This window comes from Cyrtonyx montezumae, unplaced genomic scaffold (assembly GCF_038088225.1).
Source record: "Cyrtonyx montezumae isolate F1298 unplaced genomic scaffold, pur_monq_1.0 scaffold_0, whole genome shotgun sequence".
NCBI classification, from domain to species: domain Eukaryota; kingdom Metazoa; phylum Chordata; class Aves; order Galliformes; family Odontophoridae; genus Cyrtonyx; species Cyrtonyx montezumae.
Genome location: NW_027071824.1, coordinates 9950737 through 9978338, shown reverse-complemented (window position 1 = coordinate 9978338; position 27602 = coordinate 9950737). Strand labels below are relative to the sequence as shown.

The following is a 27602-nucleotide window of genomic DNA, read 5'->3' as shown; positions in this document are numbered from 1 at the left end:
GGGTTGTGTTCTGCATCCTGGAGCATGAACCTCACAGGAAAAATGATGCTTCAGCATGGGCAGCAGCCTTAAGGCTTTGCGTGATTTTTCTGAATGCATGCAAGTTGATTGTAAACCAGTCTGGTTAATCAGATATGCTTTTAGTTTTTAGCTGGAGTCACTGGTAAGCTGCACTGGGCTGTGCTGCTTGGGGGAGGTTGGGCAAATGACCTCAGATGGGTTTGGCTCAGTTTCTGCACTGAATGTGTGAACAAACATATCCGGAAGGAATAATTTCATGTTTACTTTGAAATGCATTCCCTCAAGTTTTCCAGTAATCCACTTTCTGCAAATATTTGAGCCAGTGAAGTCTAATCGCACAAACGTTATGGAAAGCAAACACCAAACATGTGTGAGCCAAAAAAATTTATTTAAAACCAAGGAAGGGCATCTACAAAATTCAGCCAACCTTTAGCTGCTGGGAAAGAAAGATCTCAGTTCCTCTTACTGAATGTGTGCTGTTTTGTATAACTAAGAACTTAATGGATCAAGGGATTGATCCTGACTTTTCCCAAGTCTGGGGTGCAGCATAAGGGGTAGGCAGTGAGGAATATTTCTGCATGCTTAAGGTTGGGTTCAGCCTGTGGTGGAATATTTCTGCATGCTTAAGGTTGGGTTCAGCCTGTGGTGCAATGCTTATCTCACAGAGCTTTTTGCGAGGGTGCTCTGCTGAGTCCAGAGCAGTGTAAGTGTTATCATGACACAGGATAACTGAAATGATTATATGATTTAAAAGAGGTGTCCACATTTGTAACTGCCTATGTTTTTCTCTCTTTTTTTGTCAACTTAAAAAATGTTGATTTTTTTTTTTTTTAATATATACATTTTTTTTTTTTACAGTGTTGTAGGCAGTCAGCTGAAACATCCAGTAGAGAGAACACAGTGCTGTGGAGCTTGCAGCCAGGTCAAGCCCTGCCCCAGGAAAAGTGAGGGCACCTTGGCTTTGGGGTGCCAGGAGGCATTCAGCATCCAGCATGGCTGGCCAATGTAAATGAATGCTGGCAGGGCACTGATACGGCCAGATTAAAGGCATGGTTAGTCCACCTGACTGTTGATGATAATTGCAGTAACTGGCTATGCTGTATTAACCCAAACGGTTGTTACTGTATACTAAGGGCATATGTTATCTGCAGAAGTTTCATATTTCTTTTCAAAAACGGAGTTATCCATTAATAAAAGAGAAAGTGATTGCATTAATGTACTCCCTTTTTTTTTCCAGGGCTTCCCTGCGCACAATGCAGCTCCATGTCTTCTCAGCCCCAGAAGGGCTCCCAGAAAATGAGAGAAACACACCAGAAATTCACTGTGCGGGTGAGCAACAAAAGTACTTGAACTTTGTTGTCCAGTGAAAAGGAAACAAGACCATCTTGCAGTGGGAGAAGGAGCATGAAAAGATGTTAATCGCATGAGCAGTAATCTCTTTGGCTGCTCAGTGTGCCACACTTGGGCTTTGTTTGCCTTGACTTATCTGGCTTACTTGTCCCAATCTGTGTGATCATGGAGGGGGTGGAGGGCCTCTTGAAGCGTGCACGAGATCAGCTACTGGAGAAGTGCAATGAAACGTTAAGGAGGAAAGGTGGTATCATAAAAAAGCAACCTTCCAGGCCACCTATCTCGACGAAAGGGCTCAGATGGGCAATAAAAGCAGAAAATCATTGAGACAGAAATGAGTTATGAAGGCTATTAAAACCCACAACTGAATTTACAGAATAAGCTTCCCCTGATGTATTATAAAAATGCTTTTCCCCAGGAACTGGAGATACCAAAATTTGTACTGCTGATTAATTACAGCTTTTTTTAGCAGAACTTCGGGAGTGGGGGGTTCACCTCGGTCAAAATAGCATGGATACTAGTAGTGTTAAACTTTGAATTTCAACTACTGCCAGGAAATCATTAACATTACGTTTAACAATTTCAGATACTTCTGGTTTTGAACTCCAATTTTATTATTTATGGAATCTTGATTGCAGGAAAAACATACCCAGCCCTTGTATTTGGATTCTGTTTACAAAGGAGCTCTGTGTTCTCACTGGAACCTGCATAAGAACAGAAAAGTAGATTATGTGTGGTTTTTTAATAGTTCTTCACAAAGAGTCTTCTGTTTCTAACAAATGGTTTATGCAAATGTATTCTCTGAACTGCTTCAAGCGGTACTCATGGAAAAATGACCATCATGCAATAGGGAACAAATGACTATTCACTGCGTCATTTCTTAGGTGAGCTCATGGACAACATATATTTCATGGCCGTTGCCTTTCTCCAATTTTGTAATTTTGACAGGGGGCAGAGAGGTACTGACTGGCAGTGGGAAATGCAGAGCACTGGCTTTAAGCCTTTCCAACAGTGTTCCAAGAAAGGCAATTGGGGATTTTATATTGAAGACTAGAAGAAAACTTTAACGTTCAAGTAAATGGCTGTTGGACAAAGGGGCAGTATAGATTCTTAAAAAAACAAAATGAAGATGTCACTAGTATTCTTTCTAAGTCACAGCTACTGCTGGACTTTGGAAGGACAAGAGGATGGTTTCACAAAAACCTTTGAAGGATAGAAATCTCTGGTGTGAATGTGATGAACAATGAGATAATTTGGAACATACAGGCCATATCTTAACAAGACTTATTCATACAAGCCAGCTTGCTGAAGTCAATGGGGTTTTTTTTAATCGGGCTAGGGTTAGACAGCAAGCATAGACTCATTTTACAGTCCAATTTGGAAAGGATGGGTTGGTAGTAGGAATTCGATCTTTAACAACAAGATAGACTTAATCCACCAGTTCCATGTACAAAGGTGAATAATAAGAAATTCCAATGTACACGTACTAACACCATCCACTGCAAGAGGTTTACATTAATCTTCAAGGACTGTGAAAAGCCTTACCTTCTCTGTGGAGACTGAGGCTTTTCTTAATGTGTGTTTTTAATGTCTTTATGTAGACTGTATGTGCTAATATCAAGATTCCAAGCTGAGCATTGTTTCCAGCTTCCCTTGGATTGTATTTCTGGCTGAAGAACAAACAAATATTGAAAGTAATTGACAGAAGAAAAAAATTACTGAAAACACCAAAGACGTGTTCCATTTGTAGATTTAATTAAGATACCATGTCAATAGAAAAGCACTCTCTCACAGAATAACAATTCCCTGCTGCTGCATGTGCACGAAGCCAAAGCTGGGGAGCTTATCATCATGGTAGAGGAAACTGTCCCCATCACAGCTACTAAGACAAGTGATATGATACTCATATAGAGAAAGACTGGAGCTATTTGGATGACTTAGCCTTGTGGAAATCCTGAAATGCTGCCTGACAGAGAGTAGGCATGTGTTGGAAGGGTCAGGTCTGTGCTTACTCTGGGTCTTTCCCTCAGAGCTGGTTAGCTGGTGGCTGCCTGGTGGCCAGGCACTGCCACTGGCTTTGTGGTCAGCCCTATCAGGATCGTACTGGAGTATATGGCAGTTGCCTGAGTGACATACTTTAACTGTGACCACTGTTACACTGTTCTTGATTGCAAAAAAAAGAGGATGCTTAATTTCAGGAAACTCTTTGAAAGCCAGCAGGAAGTTTGGAAACCTAAGAGCTGCTCAGAGTGCGGGAAGGTATTGGAGTTGGTGTCAGAGCATAAACAGTTAAAGAAAGCCTTTTGAAATGTCCATCTAGGGTCATGGTCAACTGGGATGTTGAAACCAGTCCCCATCACTCTTTCTCTCAATGGTGCATTCAGCTCAGGCTCCACATAGCATAGGCTTTAGATCGGTGAATCTATTTTTAGCAGGTAAAAGACCAGCTAGGTTTTTCTGAGCAAGTAAAAATGAGATTTTGATTTGCAATTTGCAGGGACTATTCCCTTCTGACATTAGAAATAAATAGGTGTGTCTTAAAGACTAAACAAAAGTCGTCAATTTGTCCAAAGTATGGAATGTCAACTTGCAGCTATAGTCGCTGTTCTCATCTTTCCATCAGGCTTTTTGATTTGTTATAAACGAGACCCTGATGCCAGCAGAGAACAATGTGTCCCAGTAACTTTCCCTGGACAGGCACAACAGGGTACAGTGGTGTTTGCAAAACACGTTTCTGACAGTGAGATTTACATAAAGAAAAAATGGTCTAAAATTTGACCAGAATCAAGAGTGAGACTGCAATGGAGATGGGAGAGTAAGCTCAGGCTCCTACTGTTGTAACCTCAGAATTTCTCTCAAATTCCTTCTTGGAAGTCATGCTTGCCCTACTTAGAAAGATACTAAAATACTTCTTGCATAACGCTCAGGAAAGGCCATACATAGGGAATAAATTACCGAGCTGGCATTAATTTCATTTCACTCTAATGCTCTGCAATACTACATATTTTACATCAGCTCCACTGCATAAGGTCCTTCTATCAACTTAAAGAGAAAAGTTTGACATTACATTTATTTCTTGGATGATATACTGGATGCTTCTGAAGCATGAAGTGATAGTGTCTGTTGAAGCCATCAGTTCTTATTGACAAGTCTGGTTAAATTATCAGGTTGTATGTAATTTTATTTGAGTGTAGGAAAATGAAGGTTATAGCCAAGAGCTTGGTGGGGTTTTCTTTCCTGAGATGATGATTTATTCATTTTGGCTTCAATAGCTACGGTGTCAGGCGTATTTTATATTTTTCCAACTTTGACACTTCAAACATTTGATTTCCCTTTGCAACTTCCAACCTAGAGCATGTTTCCCATTATAGATATTCAAGTGACTGCCGTTCACACACTGACTCACAAGGCTGGTTTTTATTTTCACAAAATATATAACCCTATTTGAATAAAACACAGATGGTGTCCAATACATTATACACAGCAAATTTGCCATTCCTTCCTTCATCCCCTCTGTGTTCAGTTTCTCAGATTTGAGCCTCAACATCTCGGAGAGGGCACTGCAACAGAAATTTGATGCCATTCATATTTGGTTTGCTACAATAGGTAATGTGCAGTTTTAAAATCACTGTGGCTTTTCTGTAGGACTTTGCATTTGGAGTCTGCTTGAAAAGTGAGACGTGTGACCCTCAGAAGGTCCTGAACAGGCAGCGTCACGTGGTCCTTTGGTAAAGTTTGCATCAGAGGTACTCAAGATGGAAGATGCAGTACAGTAAATTAACCTGCTGAAACCAGTTGGAGAGAAAGTGTTCCTGGTTTACTATGGAAGTGTAAGAATTATAGTATGCACGAGCACATTGGTTACTTGGAAAGCACAAGGATTTTTGAAAATAAACTGTCAGCATCACTACATGGTATTGGAGAGTGGTTTATGTCTTCATAGGAGGAAAGCAGGAACCCTAGTAGTTAAGGAACTTTTATTCCAAGCAAGCTGAAGGCATGTTCAGTGTGACTTTGGAGAGTGAATGGCAACACAAAGCAAGAGCAAATGTTGGCTGATTGGTTACTGAAACGCTGGAATTTTGTTCTGTCGCACACACGGACTCCAACACTTGCAAGCAAGAACTGGAAGACCGAAGCTCAGACAGAAGTAACTTGCAGAGTACTGAAGAGACTGAGAACCGATAGTACGTGGGCTGGTGACCACAGAGAGGTGAGTTAACCTGTTCCTGAGATTCAGTGGGTAAGTTTGGTACTGCATACTCCTTTCTTCACCACAGTAAATTTTGATCACCCAACCAATATGCCCTACATAAAAAGCATCTCTGTTCTTCTTGTACCTTTTTATTACCTAGTTCCCATGTCCCTTTCCTATTACTTTTACAGTGATGTATATTTGCCATCCTGTGATTTTTTTTTTTGCCTAAGATCAGCATCCATTTAGGATTTACTGCTAATTTTAACCAGTAGACTCAGCTGTACAACTACAGTGGTTTCTGAATTGCATACTATTACACTTATATAGTTCTCTTCTATTCACACTCTAGTAGCTGCTAAAAAAAAAAAAAGAAAAAAGAAAAAAAAAGAAAGAAAAGTATGTTCCTGCGAAACCACACAATTCAAGGAGCTTGGTCTTTAAGCAATGAACCATATATCAGAGTAATTATAGGTCATGAAACATATGTTGCGATATAAGGCTGAAAAATGGTGATTTCTTTTCACATCTGACACCTTGACCTGCAACCCAAGTTATTAAACATTAATTCTCTGGGTAGAATGTGCAGTCTATTATTTGCAGACTCATTGCCTATATGTATATATATATATATATATATATATATATATGTATGTATGTATATATATGTATATGTATATATATATAGTTTTTTCTCTGCTTGAAACCTGAATGTTACCTAACTTCCATCCTGAATCAGAAATCAGAACCACATTACAGATGAAGATCTTACTTTTAATTGAAGGGGTTTTGCTCTTGAAATGAGCGTTGTTTCCCAATCATAGAACTACAGTCCAGGATGGTAAAATATGTGGAAATAATAACATTCATAAGATCAATAACTCATGTCCAAGAATGAGGGGAGGCCTGGTAATAAGTCATGTGAAGTTTTTAATAGGTCATGAACTTGGACAAAGCCGAGGTCTTGTAAGAAACCTAAAGTACACCCACTTCTAAAACTGCCATTGTGCCCCTCATCATCCATTTGTGCAGCTGTTCCACACTTCTCGTAGTGTATTTATAGAAAGCCTTTATTTGTAAACAACAATTTATACCATTGTCTTTCTACATGCTGGGTACTTCTGAACACTGAAAACTTGGACCTCTGAGGACATACTTGAACTCAGCAAAAGGATGAGAAATGAAGATGGCACGAAACCTGTCAAACAGTAAGTCAGTAGAAATTATACTCTTTTCCTGAGATTATTTATAGAATGGTATGTCTTTAATTTGCTTAGTCTCTCTAAAGCTTCCACCTTAAGGGTAAAGTAATGCTCCATGTCACTCTTTGACTTTCACACGAATCTATTATACATATGCTTACACACATGTACGCATATAGGGGAAAATCAGAGTATTTTTTTCTCACTTTTATGGTCAAAGCATTTAGACTAAGAGTTTGGTTTTATTTTGTTTGTACTACACAGCTAACCATCTAACAGTCTCATTCTGTTTTATCTGAACATAAATCAAGGATTAACTGGATTGTACTGGTAAAATCAAGCTAAGATCAGATCTTGGCTTTATCATTTCAAGTAGTCACTGGATCTAGTCTTCCTTCTTAGCCTTACAGTCTTTTGCTGAAAACCTGTGATGAGCGGGGATTTTTTGTTTACAAGCCATGATCTCTATGAGAGCCCTTGTTTGGCCTCTGGCTTGATATCAGAGACATTTTCATAATCAGGATGCCTCCTATTGAATTGCATTTCCCTTCAACTTGCATGGGGAAGTGGGGTACTTATTAAACAAAGGCATATGTTGACTGTGTGCATCTAGCAAAGGAAGAGATGTGATGCTTTTGCTTCCTTTGCATTTTAAAAATACAGCTTTCAAACTCTTCTGTGTCAGCTTGAAAAAAATACACTTATTTGTAGTTGCTTGCAAGCAAGTAACCTGTTAGAGTTAAAATGCCAATGTCCACATCTGTACTGAAAGGGTATGGCCCTTACTTGTCCCAGTAGCTTTCAGAAGCAATCCTCTAAGTCCACTGCCCAACCTACCTTATTATTAACAAGAGTGTCTTCTTCACTCCAAATAGTCACTGCATGAAGTCGTGGGGGCTGTAAACATTAAGTCAGCATCGTATCCACCAGTCAAAAAGGAACACGGGTGCGTATTTTGTTTCTTTAATTCACTTTGAAATACTTCTTGTGTATCACCAGGTACCTGTTGTTGCAGTGCGAGGTATGGGAGAGCAGTGAAAAGGTCAACTGCAGGAATCCATGGCCACAGCAGAGAGCCTACGTGGTGGTAACTACCTCTTCCCAGCTGCTTGTCTAGAACCAACAGGTTAGCCACCACATCTATTCCTTTGCTCACCTAGGATAAACACAAGGTTCCATTCCCTTACTGTAAGCTGCAGAACAAGTGGTACAAATTCACCACTTCATGAAACTGGCAGGGAGATCACAGGCAGCACTTGGAGGCACTTTATGCCACAGCCTGAACAGGCCCCAGCCCCAGGTTGGAACAAGCACTCAGCACAGCCTTGCAGAGCTGCGACTTCATAGAGCTCTCACTTCTCCAGATGAATTCAACATCCTGTTTAGCACTTCATTTTGTATGTAGCCCATTGCTTTTTCACTAGGTAAACAACCTCTGTTCAGTGTGACACAGACATGTACACATATACACATGTGCGCACACACACACACACACACGTGCACACACAGACATCAGTCATTTAAAGCTGTGTGTGTGTGTGTCTTCTTTCATATTTCTACCTTGTGGCTCGAGTAATTCAGGAAATGTAAAAAGCAGTCAAAAAGTTATGGGCAGAGAGGAAACAGAAATGCTTTTTTTTCCACAGAAGACACAGTACAGCTCCTGGCTGAGTGAAACAGACCTGCCAGCTCCCTTTGCTCTCTGTCCCCTCCTCAGCTGTGGCTTCTCAGGGGTTTCCCTGCCACAAGCACCATCCAGGCACTGCTGAATCAGACCCACAGCTGCCAAGGACACTTTTTCCCCCATGAATTCAAACTTTTACCAGGGCTTATTACAGCTATTAAACTCACTTATTGTAGTATCATTCCTCTCTTATTAAGATTTTTAATCATTATTTCCATTGGAAAGCTTTACTCTCACAGTTATAAAACTGCCTATATAAAGTTGATTACTGCTGTAATCTAGAATCCATCCAATCTTCTTGGCTCATGGCTGATTCTTACTTACTTGACCTGTTTGCAAAAGCTGATGCAAATTGGTTTGGCAAGTTTGTTTAATTCCAGAGATAAACAATTTCTGACTTCAGAGGTGTTTGTTGTTTGTTTGTTTTTCAGGTGTGCAGAAAATGAAGAAATAATTGAATTATCCTAAGGTGTCTGCCTACGGCATTAAAGAATTAACTCAGGTATCTTTTTCTTCTTCTTTAACCGCTGACAATCTTTTAACTAGGAACACAGCTAAAGGATTTAATCATTCACTTTGTTTTTAAATGCAGAGTTTTTTTGGAATGGTGTGTAGCTCTCTTAATGGGGAGGCAATCACAGGAAGCTAAACACTTTCCAAATCCATACCAGCACCTCAGTGCCAACAACCCATATCGCTTCAATGACCTGTGCAGTACGTGTTGGCATGATTTATGTGGCAATTTTAAAAGAATCTGTAGTGTTTGTTTATTACTGCAGCGTGATTGATGGGTTCCTAAGTGCAAGGTGACACAATCAGCTGAGCTATTACTGCGGGGAGTCTGACAATTTGTGAGTTACCACCATTAGTGTGGCCTTTCAGTGGACTGCTAGAAGTCGTTAGGGTATCAGTGACCTCAGAGCCTGTACTGAGACAAGACCTGCTGCCAACTCTGTCACCATCTGACCATGCCTCCTCTGCGGGCACTTGAACATTTCTGCCCCACTTTCTTGCTCTCCTGCTATCCTTCCCCTCTCTCTCTCTTCCTCCAGCAAGGAAATCAACCATCTAGCAACGTGGCTAATTACTTCAGGTTCTGTTCTCACCCTTCACCTCTACAAATGGTACTGACACGACTCAGAGAAAGAAAGGCTGATGAAGTCTTCTAATGGTCGCTTGTTTCGTGCCAGTAAAACACACAGACAAAGCCAGCCTGAAACACACCCCACTGGAAGCCACTGGAGCAACATCAGCTCCTTCCTGGAAATGACATCCTAGGTTTAATTCAACTTAAGAGTATGTTGTAACCAAACCTTCATTGGATTTTGGCATTTATTTCCAACACAAGAAAAGTAAATATGAAAGCGATTGTATTTATCTTTTATTTATTACAAAAATAAACCATTTAAGAAACAAATGCACTTTTTTTTTCCTGGCTGTACAAACTACAAAACAGTATGACATTGGTCACTTTAGCATTTACTTCATTGCTTTCACTGAAAGCAAATTCTCTAGACACACCATGCCTATAAAAGCATTTTATATAGAATTAAGGCTAGCATTCAGTTACCATTATTAAGGTCATTTACTTCATTCACTCTAAGAATTAGCAAGCAGTGCCTTAGAAAACCACGGCTTCGACGATAAAAATATGAATAACTGCAAGATATTCCATAAAATAGTCCTGTTCCACCAGATGGACTGCTTTGCCACTTTGTCAAAGATGTGGATCCATGAACAATTCAAACTTGATTCTACAAAGGTCTTAAGCACAGGCTTAATTGTAAGCATATGCTTAGGCCTATCCCTATTCAGCAAAGCATTCAGCACTTGGGTAAGGCCCCGGCCTTTCAGTGGGACCATTCATATGCTTATGTGATTTGCTAGACCTACAAAATGGCTCTTTTAAATTAAAAAAAATGAACCTTTGTGATAACATTGGAAGCAAAAAAGAAAATTAGCTCCAGTCCTGCAATTCTAAACATAATCAATTCCTTCACTTTGACAAACATGTTGCTATTGCATATTTGATAGCTTTAACATGAACGCTGATTGTCTTCAGCAATGTTTGATATTTAGCTTACAAATTGATATGCTTCAGTCGCTCCGTTGTGATTGTACGTGCTCAAATAAATATCAATGCAGAGGATACAGACTTCTCATAGAAATAATCAACTTCTGTCCCTGTACACACACGCACAGGTCAGAAACGTCACGCTAACCTCAGTTAGAAAAGCTAGAGCTGCCAGTTGATTCATAACCAAAACTATATCCCAACAGTGTATTGTATTTTCTGTTTTGCTTCGTTTTAAAATCAATCACATTTTCAAAATGTTGTTTTATTGCACATTCATCCTGGTCATGCAGGTTACTTCTTTAAAGTTTTGTTTAGCACTCTATAGATTAGAATGAGTAATAGTGCAATTATCTCTCCGGCCACAGCCATCCTATACGTAACAGCTGCCTATATTTATACACAAACAGCTCTGGTCACTCACACATCAGACTGAGCCACTTTAGCTGTCAGTCTGTCACTTTCACGTATGTTATCTTGTCAGGATCAGGCACGATACGATTTGAAGCTGCCTTGAAGAAGACAAGCTGCCGACCTGCACAGAGTAGGAAAGGGAGGAAGAAAAAAAGAGGTAATTAGAAGTGATGAGCAAAAGGTTGCCTGCTTCACAGTAATGGCATTTTGTATTCACAATCAACCTGTGCAGCATTCTTTAGGCAATCCAACACTGAAGTCTTTCTTAACTTCTACTGTAGTCTGTAATGCTTTCACTCCAAGCTGTACTAACCCTTCCTTGTTTTCTGTACGGTTACACGCTTACGGTCAACATACAGCTGCATACAATTAACAAGGTAAATGAGGGAGAGGTCTGAAGGTCTTACATTATTTATATATTTTATATATAATAATATATACATGCTTATTTTATTATATAAAATGCAATATAATCTTTAAAAAGAGAAGGCTTCAAAGACTCCCCCACAGATAATAAATGAGTTCAGGGCTTTGATGAAGGATGGTCATTTGACTGCACGAGAGAGGTGTCTCCTTTGCACGCCTAAATCTTTGCAATACTGATCAGCACAATATGCATTAAACGTGACTCCCACTAAAACAGCTCTTGCTGATCACTTCATAGCCACTTCAAAATTGCTGAGGCAACACTTTTCATACCAAAAATAAACAAATAATAAATAATAATCCAGTAAGTGATAACCCCCCGGGCAGTGTAAGGCACCAAATTCAGCTGAATTCAGTGAATCTCATTCACCACTGTCTGTGGGAGCTGCAGGACAGGTCTTGTACTTTCACACCCCTCTCTCTAGCTGAGTTCCTGCCCTCCCGTGGACCCAGCTATTGCCTCTCCTTGAAGCAGAGGCTGCAGAAATTCTCCAGCTCTACTGAACCTCTGCCTTCACTCTCTAAAATTCAGAACGCCGAGTGCTCTTTACTCCCAGCCTGCCTCTCTAGGGGGCTCCCATAACACTATTTTCTTAAAAAGTATCACATGACCAACGGGATGTTTCAACTCCTGACCAAATTTCCATGCTGCAAACTGCAGTGATTCAAGTGCTCGTGCATCAGGGACGGCACAGAGAAGTGCTACTTCAAGTAACAGTGGTTATATTTTGAACATTTTGTTCACTCTTAATACTGTAATATGAGACAGAGGCTGCTGTGAACTTCCTAGGAACTCCCATGTCCCATTAGAACTAATTTTTAGCATGTTAGTTGAAGTCAACAGTCTGATAGTCTCATATGATGAGCACATGATTAATCACATATCATAATATGTCATCCTATGATTAATCACAAGCAAATTTAATATAAACTAGTTTTTCCTGGTTCCATGGAAGCCTCTGTTCGTATCTCTTAGAAACACAATATGGAAAGCACTATACTCCCTAAAACACTCAAATGAGGAGAGACTTCAGAGCTGGAGGTCTGCACCAAGAAACAGGCACACATGTAAGCCTGGTTTGGTGTGTATTTTGCTCCACTAAGCAAAACCAAAGCACCCAACTGCACACAGAGTAAATTCTGACATTAAGGCATGCTGTGATCGCAGCTGTACAGATGGAAAGTTGAGCCTCAGAGCCTAAATAATTGCCACGCTGAAGTCTGTGGTAGAGCAAGGCCTTAAATCAGCTTTCCAAAGGGTTGGCTTGCATCAGCCACCCTTCCTCTCAAAGACAGGAGCAGGGGAGACAAGCTGTCCTTTGCTGAAACTGGCAATCCCAAGCAGAAAAATAGTTGTGTGTTTGGGGGGGAGAACACACAGCAGACACAGGTTGGGAAAGTCCATGGGACACACACGTGGAACCCGTCACTACAGGAGGAAAACCTCACACTGAACTTCAGTAAGGGCCTTATCTGACAGAATGGCAACAAAAGACAGTCCCCTGCATGCTATATGCACAGCCATGTCTGGTTTTAGCAGACACTTGCAACATTTTTGTTTCTCAGAATGCTGCAGAGCTCCTCAAAACCATTGTCAGCCTGGTTCCACAGCCACGAGCAATACTCTGCTAATGTTAATCAGCATCGACCACTTGCCTGAAGGGGAACCACAGTGAGACTGCCAGGCCCACAAACCTTTGGGGAAGTGTATTTATCTTTTCAAGAAGCATATTCTGGTAGACAAGAAAACGAGCTGCGGTAGCAAATGGTTTTTTCCCTAAGAATAAAGATTTTCCCAGATGAAACGCGCTGGGCCTTCCACTTCTAACTGGTTCAAACCTTCCCTCTGCACCATCCTTCAGCCAGAAACACATCAGCAGCACAACATTCCTCACATCAGAGAGGAAGACCCAGCTATGCATGGAAGAACGTGTTTGGCTTTGTGTCAAACTGCAACAATCACACAGCTTGGATAGATGCATGAAAATCCACATGTTGGACCGTGTTGGCCTAGACGTCTAACCGTGACAACAGGTCACAAATGCATCTCATCACCTCTGCAAATGCTTTGCCTAAAACAAAACATTGGTGTCCCCTTCAGCAGCACCCATGACCTACCTGTCCAAGTGGTCTGGTTGGTGAGGATGAAAGCTTTGCACTGGGAGTAGCTGTCACAAATCTCCATGGCTTCACTGAGGTCGAATACAGAGAGAAGGCAGCCCTTGTGATGGTAAGATGGCCAGCACCTGTAGTTCTCATCAGGAATGAAGGCTCCAGGCACCCGTCGGTACTCTGCAAATAACCACAGCAGAACAATTGTTTTCAAAGGTCTGCCAAACTGCTTGCTCTTCGCAGGCAAGGTTTATTTCAACAGTTTAAGAGAGGAATATACGACAAAAGAAGGTGCCTGTACCAGTCCGGTTTCACTCCCATACGTGTTTATAGCTCTGCATCTTACTTTCCTGTTCCTTCCTTCCTTTCTTCTCACCTTTTTCCTTCCAGAAAGCATCTGTGAATAAACAGTATGTGCACAAAACGCTTTCCCCTTCCCCAGTGTGCAAGCAAGGCTCTGGTTTTACCAGGATTTTAGGAGAAGTATGTCCCACTGAACCAACATCCCCACTCGAGTGACCCAGCTGACTGTCCTACTTCCCATGCAGCGTGGCTGCCGGGGGAGCCCACCAGGCTCTCCAGCCCTCCCTTGCGCTCCCAATAGCACGCCATTTCCCTCCAGCCCCTTTACAGGGAGAAGAAAAGACAGCTTTTTAATTAAGCAAACTTCTTTGTTTTGCCTGCTCAGATGAGCACAAAAGGGGTCGGGCCTCCAGGAGGAGGAGGGAAAGACAAAAGCACAAGGAAGCACAGCGGCTGCCCTGGGCTCCGCACTGCCCGGTGTGCTGCTCGTCCTCTTGGCTGCCGTTCAGTCTCCCTTGCCTTTATGAGCTCCTCTTGTTCTCTGTTCACAGCTCCTCTTGCTCTCCCAGCCGCTTATGGGAGTTTCGCTAATGAATGCGCCAGCAAATTAAACTAATCATTTATAAACATCTCTATTTAGCTTCCAGACACACAAACAGATGGTTCCTCTCCTGTCGCTTCCCCTCCCACATCCTATTCAGAAAATAAATACATTCTGCATTTCTTCTAATTGTATCTATTATGGAAACCAGAGCTGCCTGTCCTGACACACAGCCTATTCTTAAGTCACTTTGGTTCAGGCATTTTCCTCTGGACGCGGCAGACTCAGCCCACCACTGCTTCAGACAGCAAACTTCATGAACATCATCAAGCCAGCAGACATACTCTCCTCCAGCTTAAACTGCCAGTATTTCAATCAGGAAAACAACTGCACACCCACAAGCACTCATTCACACCGCATAGTCTGAAACAGTGAAACAAATGCACTAAATACACTCTTTTTTAAGCCTGTCTCATTACAATTACTGCAAGACACACTCACAGACAGGAAGCAAAATGAGAGTGGATCACGTCCCACTTATGTTAAAGGCAAAAATCCCTTTTGTTAATTTAGGAAATGCAGACTTGCATTCAGGAAGAAGAGTGAAAGACTAAAAATGAAATATCAGCTTCACATTAGAAACATTCGTTTCACCATCACAAATATATACACAAAGGTTGCAGCATAAATCAAACTGCTACTGGATAGGGGAAGTCTTTTTTTTTTTTTCTCCTGTGAAAACATAATTGAATCTAAGTGAATAATAACCCTGGTACGGTGGCTACTGAATATTGATCAGTGCCCGGCAGCCAAGGCGAGGAAAATGATGCATGCAAGTGAGATGCTAAAAAGCAGAGCCTGGTGAATCATTTGGGCAGCTTGGAAACATGAATTGACAGAGGTGGGCCTGCAACAGCTGAGATGGTGAGTGAGGTCCTGGCTCATGGAGGAGGGGATGCAGCTTCCAAGCTGGTGCTTTGGGTGCTGTACCCGAGTGCCAAAGGGGATGCAGCATGCTTCCCAGGGAATCAGGACAGGCAAGGACTCGGTGTCATCCCAAACCAGCCAGGTCCTCCTGCCACCTTGGGAAGCCAGCACATGATTTCCTCGGAGATTATAATGGATAGAAATCACCTGAAACTCACTGTGCTGCCAACCAAGCACTGGTCTGAGAAAGCAGTAATTTTATCCAACGCTCACCTTACCTTGAGTAGGGCAAGGTAGCTGCCTGAACTCTCCACACAGCAAAGGCAAACATTCCTGGAATCCCTTGTTTACGCAGCCACAAGTTAGGGAGCTGACCCCTTTAGCCCAAATTTGCACGAGTTGAGAAGAACTACACTTTTCTCAGGAGGAGCCATTGGAAGGGCCCTCCGGATGGATGCCCTGTGGTGGAAATGCATCCTGGCTGCGACCAAAGCCCCCTGCTCCTCCTTGTCCCCTATCAACCCCAGCCAGCAGGAGAGAAACCTCACTGCAACCAGCTCCTCGTTCACGTCCACGTGTAAGTCAGAGGGAAGTGCTCATACGCAGAAGAGACCTAAACACACAAGGAACCCACACAAGGAATCAGCACTCCTTGCTTCAGTTTAAAGGGCTGATCCCCTCTTAGAGAAACAAAACCTGCTCAATAAACTGCAAACAGAACAAAGCTTTCCTGGACTACCAAAGCACAGTGCCTTTCACATCCAAACCTTTTCAGCCCTTTGTTTCTTGTTTTCAAAATTCAGTAGAGCCTTTGTGATGTGCCCTACAATATTTATCAACACAGAAATGCTATAGTGTTTGTCTTGTATTATGGACACAAGGCAAGTCTATCAGACCCCAGCAACAGTTTCTCCATACCTTCAAAAGATCATCCTGGTCATCCCAGCACAGTTGCTTGCTCAATTTAGCAATTCTCCACCGGGTTAGAGGCAGCTCTAGCTCAGATGTTTGTCCTGCCAAGACCTGAAACTTGCTTAAATGGAGTCCATGGAATTTGAAGGCTCACAGCAGTAAATCACATCATAAAAAGGTCAAAGTTCTGGTCGATTTCCAGACTGATGGTGTTTAAAACCAATAAATACTTGCCTAATACTATAAATGCAGCCATAAATTTACACTTTTGCGTACGTATACTCAGTTTGACACACGGTATATAACGTCTATCAAGGTAACAGCAAGGAACAGATCAGAGATACGCAAGGCACTCCTACCACTATCACAGTGGAAAAAGATGCCTTTTTTCCATCTACTAATGTTGTGACGGCTGTAGCAAATAAATACAGTGTGGAAAGTTTGATGTTGATGTCACTTAGGGCAGATTTACTCCAGCTTAACATACGGGAGCTGATTCGCTGCTCACAGCTACGCAAATAAATCCTACCAGGAAACAATTTTCCTGCCACGTAAATATTTTGAAACTTCAGAATATCTTGCTATGCTGAATCTGGGCAGTCCTCAAAAGCTTTGTTTTGCAACGTTTTTAATAGTTCCAAAATGTTTTTAGAAGTTTGCACTGGATGATCAGAACATGCTGTTTTAATGTGTCCAAAGTCTTCTTGAGATTTTCCTAACGGCAAAAGCCAGTCCTTACAACAGCCAGTGATTTTCAAAGCACACACCTCAAATGCATCTCAAAAACAAACTGCGACTTCACTGACCAATGCAAGAGCTGTAAAAGAAAGGCAGCACTTTAAAATCTCTTTCTAAAACCTTCCCATCAAAAATCACCTGTGTTGTCCCAATGTCGACCATAACCTATAAACATACTCGTTCTCACTATGCTAGACTGAGTCATATAAAAAACTCCACAAGTATACTGTAAACTATGTGAAACCGCCTGTGGTTTCCCCCCTTCAGGTTGTTTGAGTCACCCTAAATCTGACTTTAATCAGTCCTAATGACCGTTTATTTCAGCCACGGCAGCCAGATTGCACTTTTACTACCAGCTACAGCTACCCATTGGAAACGTGCCCAGTTTTGTAGTTATCACCTGCCAGTACGCCGTGGCTCAACGACACCGATGCGGTAATGCTCATCCTTGAAAAGAAATCATGTTATTCCTTTTCCTCCTTCCTCTGTTCCTTCTCTATGGGGAAAAAAAAATAAAAAATAAAAGCTCTGGCAGCCAAATCTGGATTCCACTTTTAGTTACTTTGCTTACAAGTAAGCAGAAAGAACCTCATCTTGCCAATTATCTCAGAAAAAGCAGTACTGAGCAGTATTTTGCTATACGCTCCTGCTGATTCCCAGGGAGATTAAGGAGCACAGAATCAGGTCCTAAATAGGTAATAACACGCTTATGCTTACTAACACATTTCATTTTCTGCTTAAAATTTCCTCATGCCTCAATATTTCACATTTAAAGATTCTGCCTTATGTGCAGCTGTGCTAAGGAAAGCCATTTTTGGTGCATCAGAGAGAATGACTTGCTAGGCATATCTGTGTGTCTCTGCTTTTAATTGTTTCTAACAAGTTTGGAAGGACAGGAATGGCTGCCAGAACGTGGATCTGCTGCAAGACCAGGAGACAGCACTGCTTCTCTGGCATGCACTTTTGTCCTTTGGCTGATTCACGCATGCAGACTGCAAGCAAATCCTACCTCTTTCCACATGCTATTGTACTCACAACAGAGCTGTATTTAAACTGGCATGCCTGCTGTCCCCGCAGCACGGATAAACAATGGAGAATGATAGGTTCAGGGACATTTTATTCCCATTAACATCACATAGCAGGAGCCATGCAGATGGGATACCAGGGTTCCGAGGCAGGCACCGGGATGCCCATGAAACAGCAAGGCAGCACTGAGGAGACTCTCTGCCCACGCTCTTTCACCTCTCAGCCCAGCACAAAGCAGCTTTTGCACCCCTGGCAACAAAAGGCAAAAAGCACAAGTGCAAGATAAAGCAGGAATCCAGGCTGCAAGGACTGCAGCCTGCTCCCAGCTGAGCCTGCAAGTGCCTTCAGCAGATCCCTTGCGGTCTGGGCGCTGTGGCCTGCCACAGGACACACGAACGGCCTCCAACACTATCGCAGCGACCTTGCAGAAGTTCCCCTCACACACGCACATGTGCGCACACACACACTCCCTGCTTGACTCCAATAATTCTTGGGTAGATTTACAATTTCCTAAGCAGGTTGCTATAGTGACCCTGCGGAATATTTTTTCAAAACACTGCTGTACTGTAAATGTTTACATGCAGTGTAACCCTGCCAAATTGTCTTAAGACAAAGGAAAACACAAAGTGTCTTTGCTTAATGTCCAGCCTTCCAGCTCTTTTTAGCGTCATGACCATACTTGCAACTAACAACAGAAGCTTATTACGCCTTGCTGTGGGCTTGCACACCCTTAGGCCTAATAATGGGTCATCTATTAGCTTTAATGAATAACAAAGCTATCGGATTTACTGGTGTTAGCTGATTTCACGCATTTCTGAGTAAATTCGGAGCTAACTGAAGGGCTGAGGCTTAGCTGGAGGGCCAGACACCCAGTTGCTACAAATCAACATCACTCGATTGAAGTAACACAAATTTTGATACTGAGGCAAGATGTCATTGATGAGCATCAGTAGATTTCTTATTTCTTAATCTTGATAATTGCTTGAGATGAGATATTCCAGAGGAAATGCATGGTTTCTGGTTTAATTCATTCTTCTGGGCTCCAGCAAAAGAGACCAAGAGTCCACAGAATACAAAGTATTTGCTCAGTGTTGTTTTAAACACTGTAATGTTCCTGTAACAACATTAACAGTAGTGTGATTTATGATTACAGAACACATATGAAGCTATCGAATGTCTCCTGCACCTCTACTCTGTTTCTTAGATACTAAAGCAAAGTCCAGAGCATAATATAATTTACAGCACTATAAAATGTTTTACAACTGAAGCACAGTGAAAGCTTAATATCCACGACCTTCTGTAATATGACCATGTCATCTTGTTAAACTTTCTTTATGGGAGCACTAGAGCTGACAGGAGCTTTCCTCATGTCACTTCCCTGCTGATTATCAATATCACCTTTCTCACTTCACATTGTTCATAGGAGGAGGGCTTCCTTTCAAAAACATAAGTTCAGACAGATAACAGACTGTTTTCTAAAAGTTTATGTTTTAGTTACAGCTTTAGATCATTTGCCCAAGATCACGATCTCTTCTTCCCTTGTAAGAATTTACAATGCTCTATCCAAGACAATGGATAATTCAGAACACTTAGACCTAAGACAAATTCTGAAGCACCATTATTCGAACCTTCTATGTTTACTTTTTCAAACACAACAAAGCAAAATCTTGCAATTACTGGATTTGAATTCTTTAAGATTTCAATAAAGATCATCTACCAGGAAAAGGCCTTCTTTTGTCAAAACCTCTCATTGCCAGAGAGATAGAGTATTTTTGTCATTTTATCTACTTGGAAGAGTAGAAGCCTTGGGAGCCAGTCACTCTGTGAGATTTTCACTGTCCAAAGCAAAACTGACGTGAACTTGTGTCTGCAAGGTCTTGGCACGCTGGTGTATGAAGACAAAGCTTTGATTAACTTCAATCTGGCTTCAGAACCAAACCATAATCTCTAGTTTTATCTTAACCTGACACTGAATTGGAAGACACACTCCCTGAACTTCCACTGCGTTACAGAACATGATGGAAAACGTTTTCAAAAATCCCATAATCTCACCTAAGTAGTTTGCTTTGATTTCAGACAGTAATGCAGGGTCCTCCTAGATCCCAAACAAAGCCAAAGCATGACCTCAGCCGACAGCATGGGAAACAATCATGGCTGTCCCTTTCATACTCCCGCTGCCAAGAGTTACAAAAAACATTTGACCTATTCAGCTGCTCAGCCTTGGTTTTGCTGGTCAAGAAGCGAGCTCAGTTGGAACGTCTTCCAGCAGCAAGAGGATGACCACTCAGACACCAGTCCTTTCCAGTATTACTGTACTACAGAAGAATTTCTGATTTATTGAATTAACTACGGAGTGAGGATATTAATTGAATGAACTGATATGCATTCTAACATGCTATTACAAGTCCAGTCTTAGATGAGGACAGAATGTGCTTAGAATAAAAGTGATAGGAATAAGCTGTTAGGGAGGGGTATTTTACCCTCATAATATGACTTCATGCTTTTCTGGCAAGCATAAGGAGCCCTAAAATAGAAATAAATTACAACCCCTTTTCTGTTTGGTTAAAGTAGCTTTAGAACAAACAAGAAACAGGCCTGCACATCTTAAAGACATGGCAGCTAAGTCTGAAAACATATCTCATCCAAATGTAATTTCCATCATGATATCTGATTTCTCAGGCATGCCGTTGGTTGAGATCTTTCTCGTATCAGGGAATACAGCATTACACTCCTAATTTTTAACTTAGTACCCTTTTAGACTGGTCAAATGCAGAACAGCTTTTCCCAAGCCCATGAGCAGCATCCTAAAAGTAAAAAGGGTTTCTTCCATCAAAGGGTGTTACTAGCTGTGAAAAAGGACAGATTCTGCATTATGTTATCCAGGACTCCATGAAATTCAAATGACACAAAAATGTGTGATTATTATAGCAGCCAAATACACAGAGCACTGCTCCGTATTAGTAAAAACTTGCAGTGTCACATTTACTACTACTGTCCTAACCTTTCTTCCCTGAGACGCTTTATAAACATGGCAGACATCTAAAATTCAAAGCTTCACATTGTCCTGATATGGCAGTTAATCCTGGAATCAACCAGCATCACAGAAAAACTTCAGCCCTCCTGGCACTTCTTCAACAAAGGACGTGTTTGTACTATCGATTGTACTGCTGAAAATAATTTTGCTGCGTTGACAGGCATCACTCAGCACAGACTGCGATGAAAAGCTGAAAATTAGAAAGTTAAATGAACACCTGCAACAATTTTCCTGCCAATTTTACAACAAAATAAATATTGAATTATTCTGATAAGTGGGTCAAATTCATCCCTGGTGTCATGGCCCTTTGAGGTTAACAGCACTACAACAGGATTGAATTTGGCTCCTGTGTCTCTTTCACAGAGAGAATGCTTCACTGAACTTTTGAAACCCTCAGTGCCAACATTCATCTTCATTTAGAACCTATCTTTTCTTCTTTAGCGTGCTTTTGCAGCAAAACTGTTATTTTCCTATCAACTTGCAGTCAATTAAGCTGACAGTTTGACATGAAACATTGTACATACACAAAAATAATTTGCAAAACAGCTTTTTCAATTGTTAGGCTTAACAGGAATTTCCATCATACATAATCTTCTTTGACGTGCACAGTTCCACAAGCTATCCTTCCGGGAAGAACATGCATCCTTCCACATCACAGCTGCCTCAGTAGCATTTTACATACCTGCAGTGCTGCAGAGTTCTTAGGAAAAACAGAAAAATACCACATGCAGCTTCATTTTGATGCTGTCATTTTCCCCCCTTTATTTTTCAATTGCTAATAAAACTTTTTTTTTTCTTGTGAAGGAAGACGGAAGTTTTGCCTTGCTATCTTGACGTTGTGAAAAACTTTTGCCTGACTAACCTTGTGGCCATCTATGATGATGTAACTGTGCCAACAGACAAGGAAGAGCCACTGATATCATCTATGTAGACTTCAGAAAGGCCTCTGACACGATCCCCCACAACATCCTTCTATCCAAATGAGAAAGATATAGAATTGGTAAGTGGACAAGGACCTGTCAGAATGCATCCAGAGGAGAGGCCACAAAACTGCTCCAAGGAATGGAACCCTTCCCTACAAAACCAAGCTGAGAGCCGGGGGAAGGCTCTGGGGAGACCTGATAGTGACCTTTCACATCACATCAGTGTAAGCTTTTAAATACATTTTCCACAGACCCTCTAGGAGAACCAGGCTCTGCTGGACTTCCTCTTACCAGGCTGCACACCTCTGTGCATGCCCAACCACCGCAATCGGTTGCAGAAGGTGCTCAGGAAGCAAAAAGCAGACAACTGGTTGTTGTGTCATGACTTCAACGGCCTGTAAGCTCTCTGTTTTCTAGACATTTTCCCTTTCAAACCACCATTACCAGCCAAAGAAGAGTCTCTAATCTTAGGTTCAAGAAAGACTACTTTACCAGATTTCGATATCCGGGTAGTGTTCTGCAGGTACTCTCCACTCTTATACAGATTCAAAACTCTTTCTAGTTGAGCAGCTGTTTCATCTATTCCCCAGTGGAGCTCTCCTTTAAAAGCATAGAAAAAGCATGATTCAGATGAGGAACAACCTTCACAGACCTAAAGAGAGGCTGCATCCAAAAACGGGCTGCTCCATGGCAGCACTGTGATGTGCATGCAGAGTCCAACATCTATTGCAAAGTGACCTTGAATCATATTTCATATCTGATATGAGCTAGGTGTGTCAAATGCTGACCCATCCAGCTGGGAAGCCCAGGTCTGTGGGCAGAAAACGCTCTGTTGAGCTCCCCACATGGGATGTACATCACCCAGCGTAGGGAACTCCAAAGAATTTGCTTGTTAGTGGCCTGGTATCACTCAGTTCCCAATGAACCGCAATACAGCACAAGACACAAAGCCCCTGGACCAACATATCAAATGCCCTCAAAAGAGAACTGTGGGTGCACACAGCTGCTCTTGTCCCAGAGGCACCACCATGGCCATTAGTAAAGGCCTATGATAATTTCACTTGCCTCTGGCTCCTGATGTATAAAAGTACCAGCATTACCACTGGTGACATGGAAGTAAGCATCCTGTTGGTAGTTACGAGTCCCCTTGCCCCACGCACACCCTCCCACACCCCACGCACTATAGTCACACCAGAAGAAGAAATACTTGGCATTACCAAGCATGATTACCTGTGGCATTGACTATCTTATCCAGTAATGGCCTCAGCGAGGGCGGTGCGCTGTGTGGCAGAAGGTACGTGAAGAAAAACCTGGAAAGGAAAAGTAACCCGTGTTGAAAAATAAAAAGAGATTACAAATGTGGGATAACTACCAAACAATGTAAGGAGTGAAATCCCTATGGCTTGTAATCCACTGACCTATTCTGGAAATAAAATCTTATTCTTGAGTCAAATATAGCTGAGCGTATTCACACAGCTGCCTGCCATAACTAGACCACGCTGCCTTGTAACTACCTGTAAATGTTCTCGTTACAGCAGAAATGTGCTGTGAAGCCCCACAGATTGCAACTCCTAGCAAAGCCATCAGTACCTTGACAAACTGAAAGGATGCCATCAACCTCAGAAGTCTCAGGGGCTTTTCAAGGCTTGATGTGCACAAATCAGATTTCTGCTCATTTCCAAGAACTGACACTTTATTTTCTATAGTTTTTCTAGACTTTAAAACTAACACAGAGAAGAAAACCTTCTTCTATTGCTTTCATGCCACTGCCATTCAGAACACCTTTTCTGTTCTCATCACTTATCTAAAAGCAAGATCCATTCATGTGGATCGTCACGTTTGCATGCATGTACCCTCTCCATTTCATCACATTTAATTACAACAGAGAAATGAACATGCCTTTATTTAACATCACTTGAAGTATACTTAATTTCACACCGTTCCTTCACATTTCTATTTCTCTTCCAATATTACTAAACATTGTAAACTCAGCAACTTAAGATGGAGATGGACAGTCCAGGATCTGACAGTATAAACAGAGCTATCGGGCATAAATATTAGGTAATGAGCAGAACAGTAACACAATTGGGAATTTGCCCTGCTTTACATCTAACGTGCAAAGCAAAGTAAACGTTTTTTCATGTACAGAGACCGCACTGTCAAACAAAAACCTGCAGTGAGTCAAACTCAGGAGCAAGACTAGCAGATGTCTTATATAAGCACAAATTAAAAAATTGAGTTACTGATAGCAAAAATTGATCACAGGCACAGGTATTATTGAGCTGACATATTCCACTTACACAATGAATATTTCCCTGAGATTTTAACTCCCTTCTAATCCCTTACAAAAATAATATTTATGATTTTCACCAGCGGGATTATCTCCAGGTAGGTTTTCCTAGCTGTGCCACGAAACATCCAATGAAAACAGACACAAAAATCTGAAGAGTGGAATAACATTTGTATTGAGGAATTTATCTGGTAAACTTTACCTCATTTTTTCTGCTTAGAAAATTACCATAAGCAGAGTCCAACTGACTGTGAATAGCTCTTTGCAAGAGCTCAGAAGCTGCCATTTACTTTCCTAAATTCTGGATAGATGCAAGTCACAGAACTTACTGTTTTTCCACAGCTATACAAATAGCTAACTTGTCCAAATGCAAACACCCACATGCAAAATTCTGAGATGTACATACACTGGTGTCTGAACAGCTTAACTACATAACATTTGTTATTCATAGAGTGTAGGGCAGGTGGCATCATTTGTGATCTGCCTAACACAGATTGCCGAATTTCTTCCAGTCTTTTCTTTGTTACTCTTTTCTCTGAACAACTACCTGATCTTAACTGCCAGCAATGGAGAACTTATCCATCAGTCAATAATTCAAAGTATTAGCTAGCCTTACTTCTGAAACTATTCAGTGCTTTTAAAATTAGTCCCCCCAGAAATTAGTCCCAATACTTTGGGAGAAAATCCACAAAGATGGATTTGTGGCAGAAAATAACAATCTGAAAACTAACAAGGGACAAATAAAATCACTGAATGGATGGGGCTGGAAGGGACCTCCAGGATCATCAGGTTCCAACCCTTCCACCACAGGCAGGACCACCAACATCCAGATCTCATACTAGTCCAAGTTGCTCAAAGCCCCGTCCATCCTGGCCTTGAACACCTCCAGGGATGGAGCAGCCACAACCTCTGTGGGCAGCCTGTTCTAGTGCCTCACCACTCTCTCTGTGAAGAGCTTCCCCCTGACATCCAATCTAAACTTTCCCTCCTTGAGCTTAAAATCTTGCATCGTAGATTTTTTTTTTCAAAATGTTTTCCCTCCTTTAATTATTTACCTCAAAAAGAAACCAAGTAGACAGCCTTCAAGGTTAGGGCCTAGTATATTTTAAAATTACCAGAGGTTTATGTATCGTTTGTTATTCCACTGCTTTTGACTTCTATCTAACAGCATACACGGCTCCTTTGCTGAGCACTGACAGACACTGCTCTTAATCTTTAACTGTACAAGAGTGAAAATAGGAAATTAAGTAGTGTACACCTAATGAACTGAAGATTTCGCCTTCTAAGACAAGTGCATAGAGTCTGTTGCCAAGTCCATCATGTGTGGTTGCAGACTCCGGCAGCATCAATCTGCTGTTAAACAAAAGCCAGTTCTCTCTATCACATGAAGCAAAAGCAGGGGCCGAAGCCACAGGGATATGGTGTGTAACACACCAGTGTGCAGTTCAGAGGAAGAAGTGTAACAAAAAATGACTGCTTCCTTCAGTGACATCGGCAACCTGCCCCATGCCCAGTACACCACAGACATATCAAAGCTTAAGCCTGAGGTGAACAGGTTTATTATGTTTTGCAGCTAGACCATTAAAAGTGAAAGCTAGCAGGCTAAGCAAAATGTTTAAGCCAAGCAAGCAGAAACATAAAATTTTGCAGGACACACTAAAATCCATGCTGCACAACTGCAGATGGCTGTCATGTGGTGCAGCTCATTTCAGTGTGGTCAGCTAATGCAACACACATGCTGATGAGCACCTCAGGACCAAAGCAGACAACTCTCTCCAGAGAAGCCTCTCCTCGCTGCGGTCTGGCAAGGAGTGAACGGCACGACATTTGAAAGGGAAATCTAAGAAATGAGCACACCATTATGGTATTGCTTTGAGGTCCTCCACCCTCATGTCTGGATAGGAAGATGGACGCTTCAGCCAATGGCTTTCCTCTACGTGGCTGACTGGTCTGCCATGAACTGCCACCTTCACATCCCCATGTCACACGTGCCACCACAGAGTTAATGGGCCCCCCCTCCACAAGTGCTGCTGCTGTGCTATTAGACCAATCCTTGCTTGTGTGAAGAATTCAGTCGAATTAAATGAACGTGAAACTCAACTAAGTGGTGAATCACACTCAAAGCATGCAAAATATTCCCCGTTACAAATGCTATGTTATGGTATTTTCCCAAATGAACAAATTATTCATAGCCTTTGGATAACAGCACAGAGTCAAGATGTACTCAACTGGCATAAATAACTACAAATGATGCCGCAGGCTTTTTGTCCATTTTTAATTCTCTTTTACCTTTCAGAGAACCAATCGTGTACCTGTAAGCATTGTAGAGATTCCTCTTTTCATTCATGTTTTGGCACCGTCCCTCAACAGAACAAGGCAGAGTGAAGTTTCGTGCTGGAAACTCCATAAAACAGTCACTGTTACTGGTGCAAGAGCTTTCCTCAATACTGGCATCATCTAGATCCGTCACTTTCAGCTCCCCATCCACAATCACAAACTGTCGAGGGCGAAAATCCAGCAGTGTCACAGAGCCAAGAGGAGAGTGAGCCAAATAATGCAAAAGCCGAACTAAGCTGAGGCATATCTGAAATACAAAAAACATGGGTACCTGGGGTTATTTTCTCAGCACAGAGCGTATAAATGAAACCACTTTAGCTGAAGATAGATTCATAAACACATGACTTAATTTGGGCATTATAACTTATCCTCAACACCAAATATTGCAACTAAGGTATTTTTCATAGGATTAACATAGTTGATTGTAAAGCCCTTGGAGACTTGAAACAAAAATAAGCTTCTTTACCAGTACTTTCCCACACTATTCTTGAAGCATGGCTCATTGTTGCTATTCTTACTTCTGATAGAAATAAAGAGCCTTAACTTTTAATAACACATTACATACAAGCCTTGACCATGCAGTCTATAATTCTGCTCTGTACAAACTCCAGGTTAGGAATTTTGGCCCAAGTGCTGCACTCCTATAGTCAAAGCTCAGACTGCAGATAGCATCTGCAATGCCTCCGTATTGATCGTGCCTTGTGACTGCTGTTACAAGTATATGTATACAAGGGTTTCTCTTGTGTTTCTCTTTTCCAGTGTAGAAGTGCCTACCACGGTGGACCTCCACATGCCACTTTAAGGCTGGGATGGGAGCTGTGCACCGATGCTGTACTTTTCACTTGCTGGAAACCCAAGTAATTTATCAGACAGCAAACTCAATGAATGCTGAACTCGGTCCCCTTACCAAAGCACTGTTTCGAATTAATGCAAAAGTAGCATTAATATAAACAGTTAAGTACTGGAATTTTTATCCTATGTATTAAACTAATAACAGGTCTTATTCAGACTAGCAAGGTTTTTGTTGTTTATATATATAATTTTGTTTTTTGTTAACATACACTGTTAACGTCACATATATTGAAGCAGTCAA

The 27602-nt window shown here is 41.6% G+C and overlaps 1 protein-coding gene across 1 annotated transcript in view; it reads right to left on the bottom strand.

Moving 5' to 3' along the window:
* Positions 1 to 9816: 9816 nt before the first annotated feature.
* Positions 9817 to 27602, bottom strand: part of PKDCC (protein kinase domain containing, cytoplasmic) — a 30849-nt gene continuing 13063 nt past the window's right edge. Inside the window, exons 3-7 of the mRNA XM_065751300.1 lie at positions 26485 to 26756; positions 23113 to 23192; positions 22375 to 22482; positions 13485 to 13658; positions 9817 to 11061 (exon numbers count right to left, since the gene is read on the bottom strand). Coding sequence (XP_065607372.1) covers positions 10976 to 11061; positions 13485 to 13658; positions 22375 to 22482; positions 23113 to 23192; positions 26485 to 26756 — 720 coding nt within the window. The 3' untranslated portion in view covers positions 9817 to 10975. The remainder of the gene's footprint in view (positions 11062 to 13484; positions 13659 to 22374; positions 22483 to 23112; positions 23193 to 26484; positions 26757 to 27602) is intronic.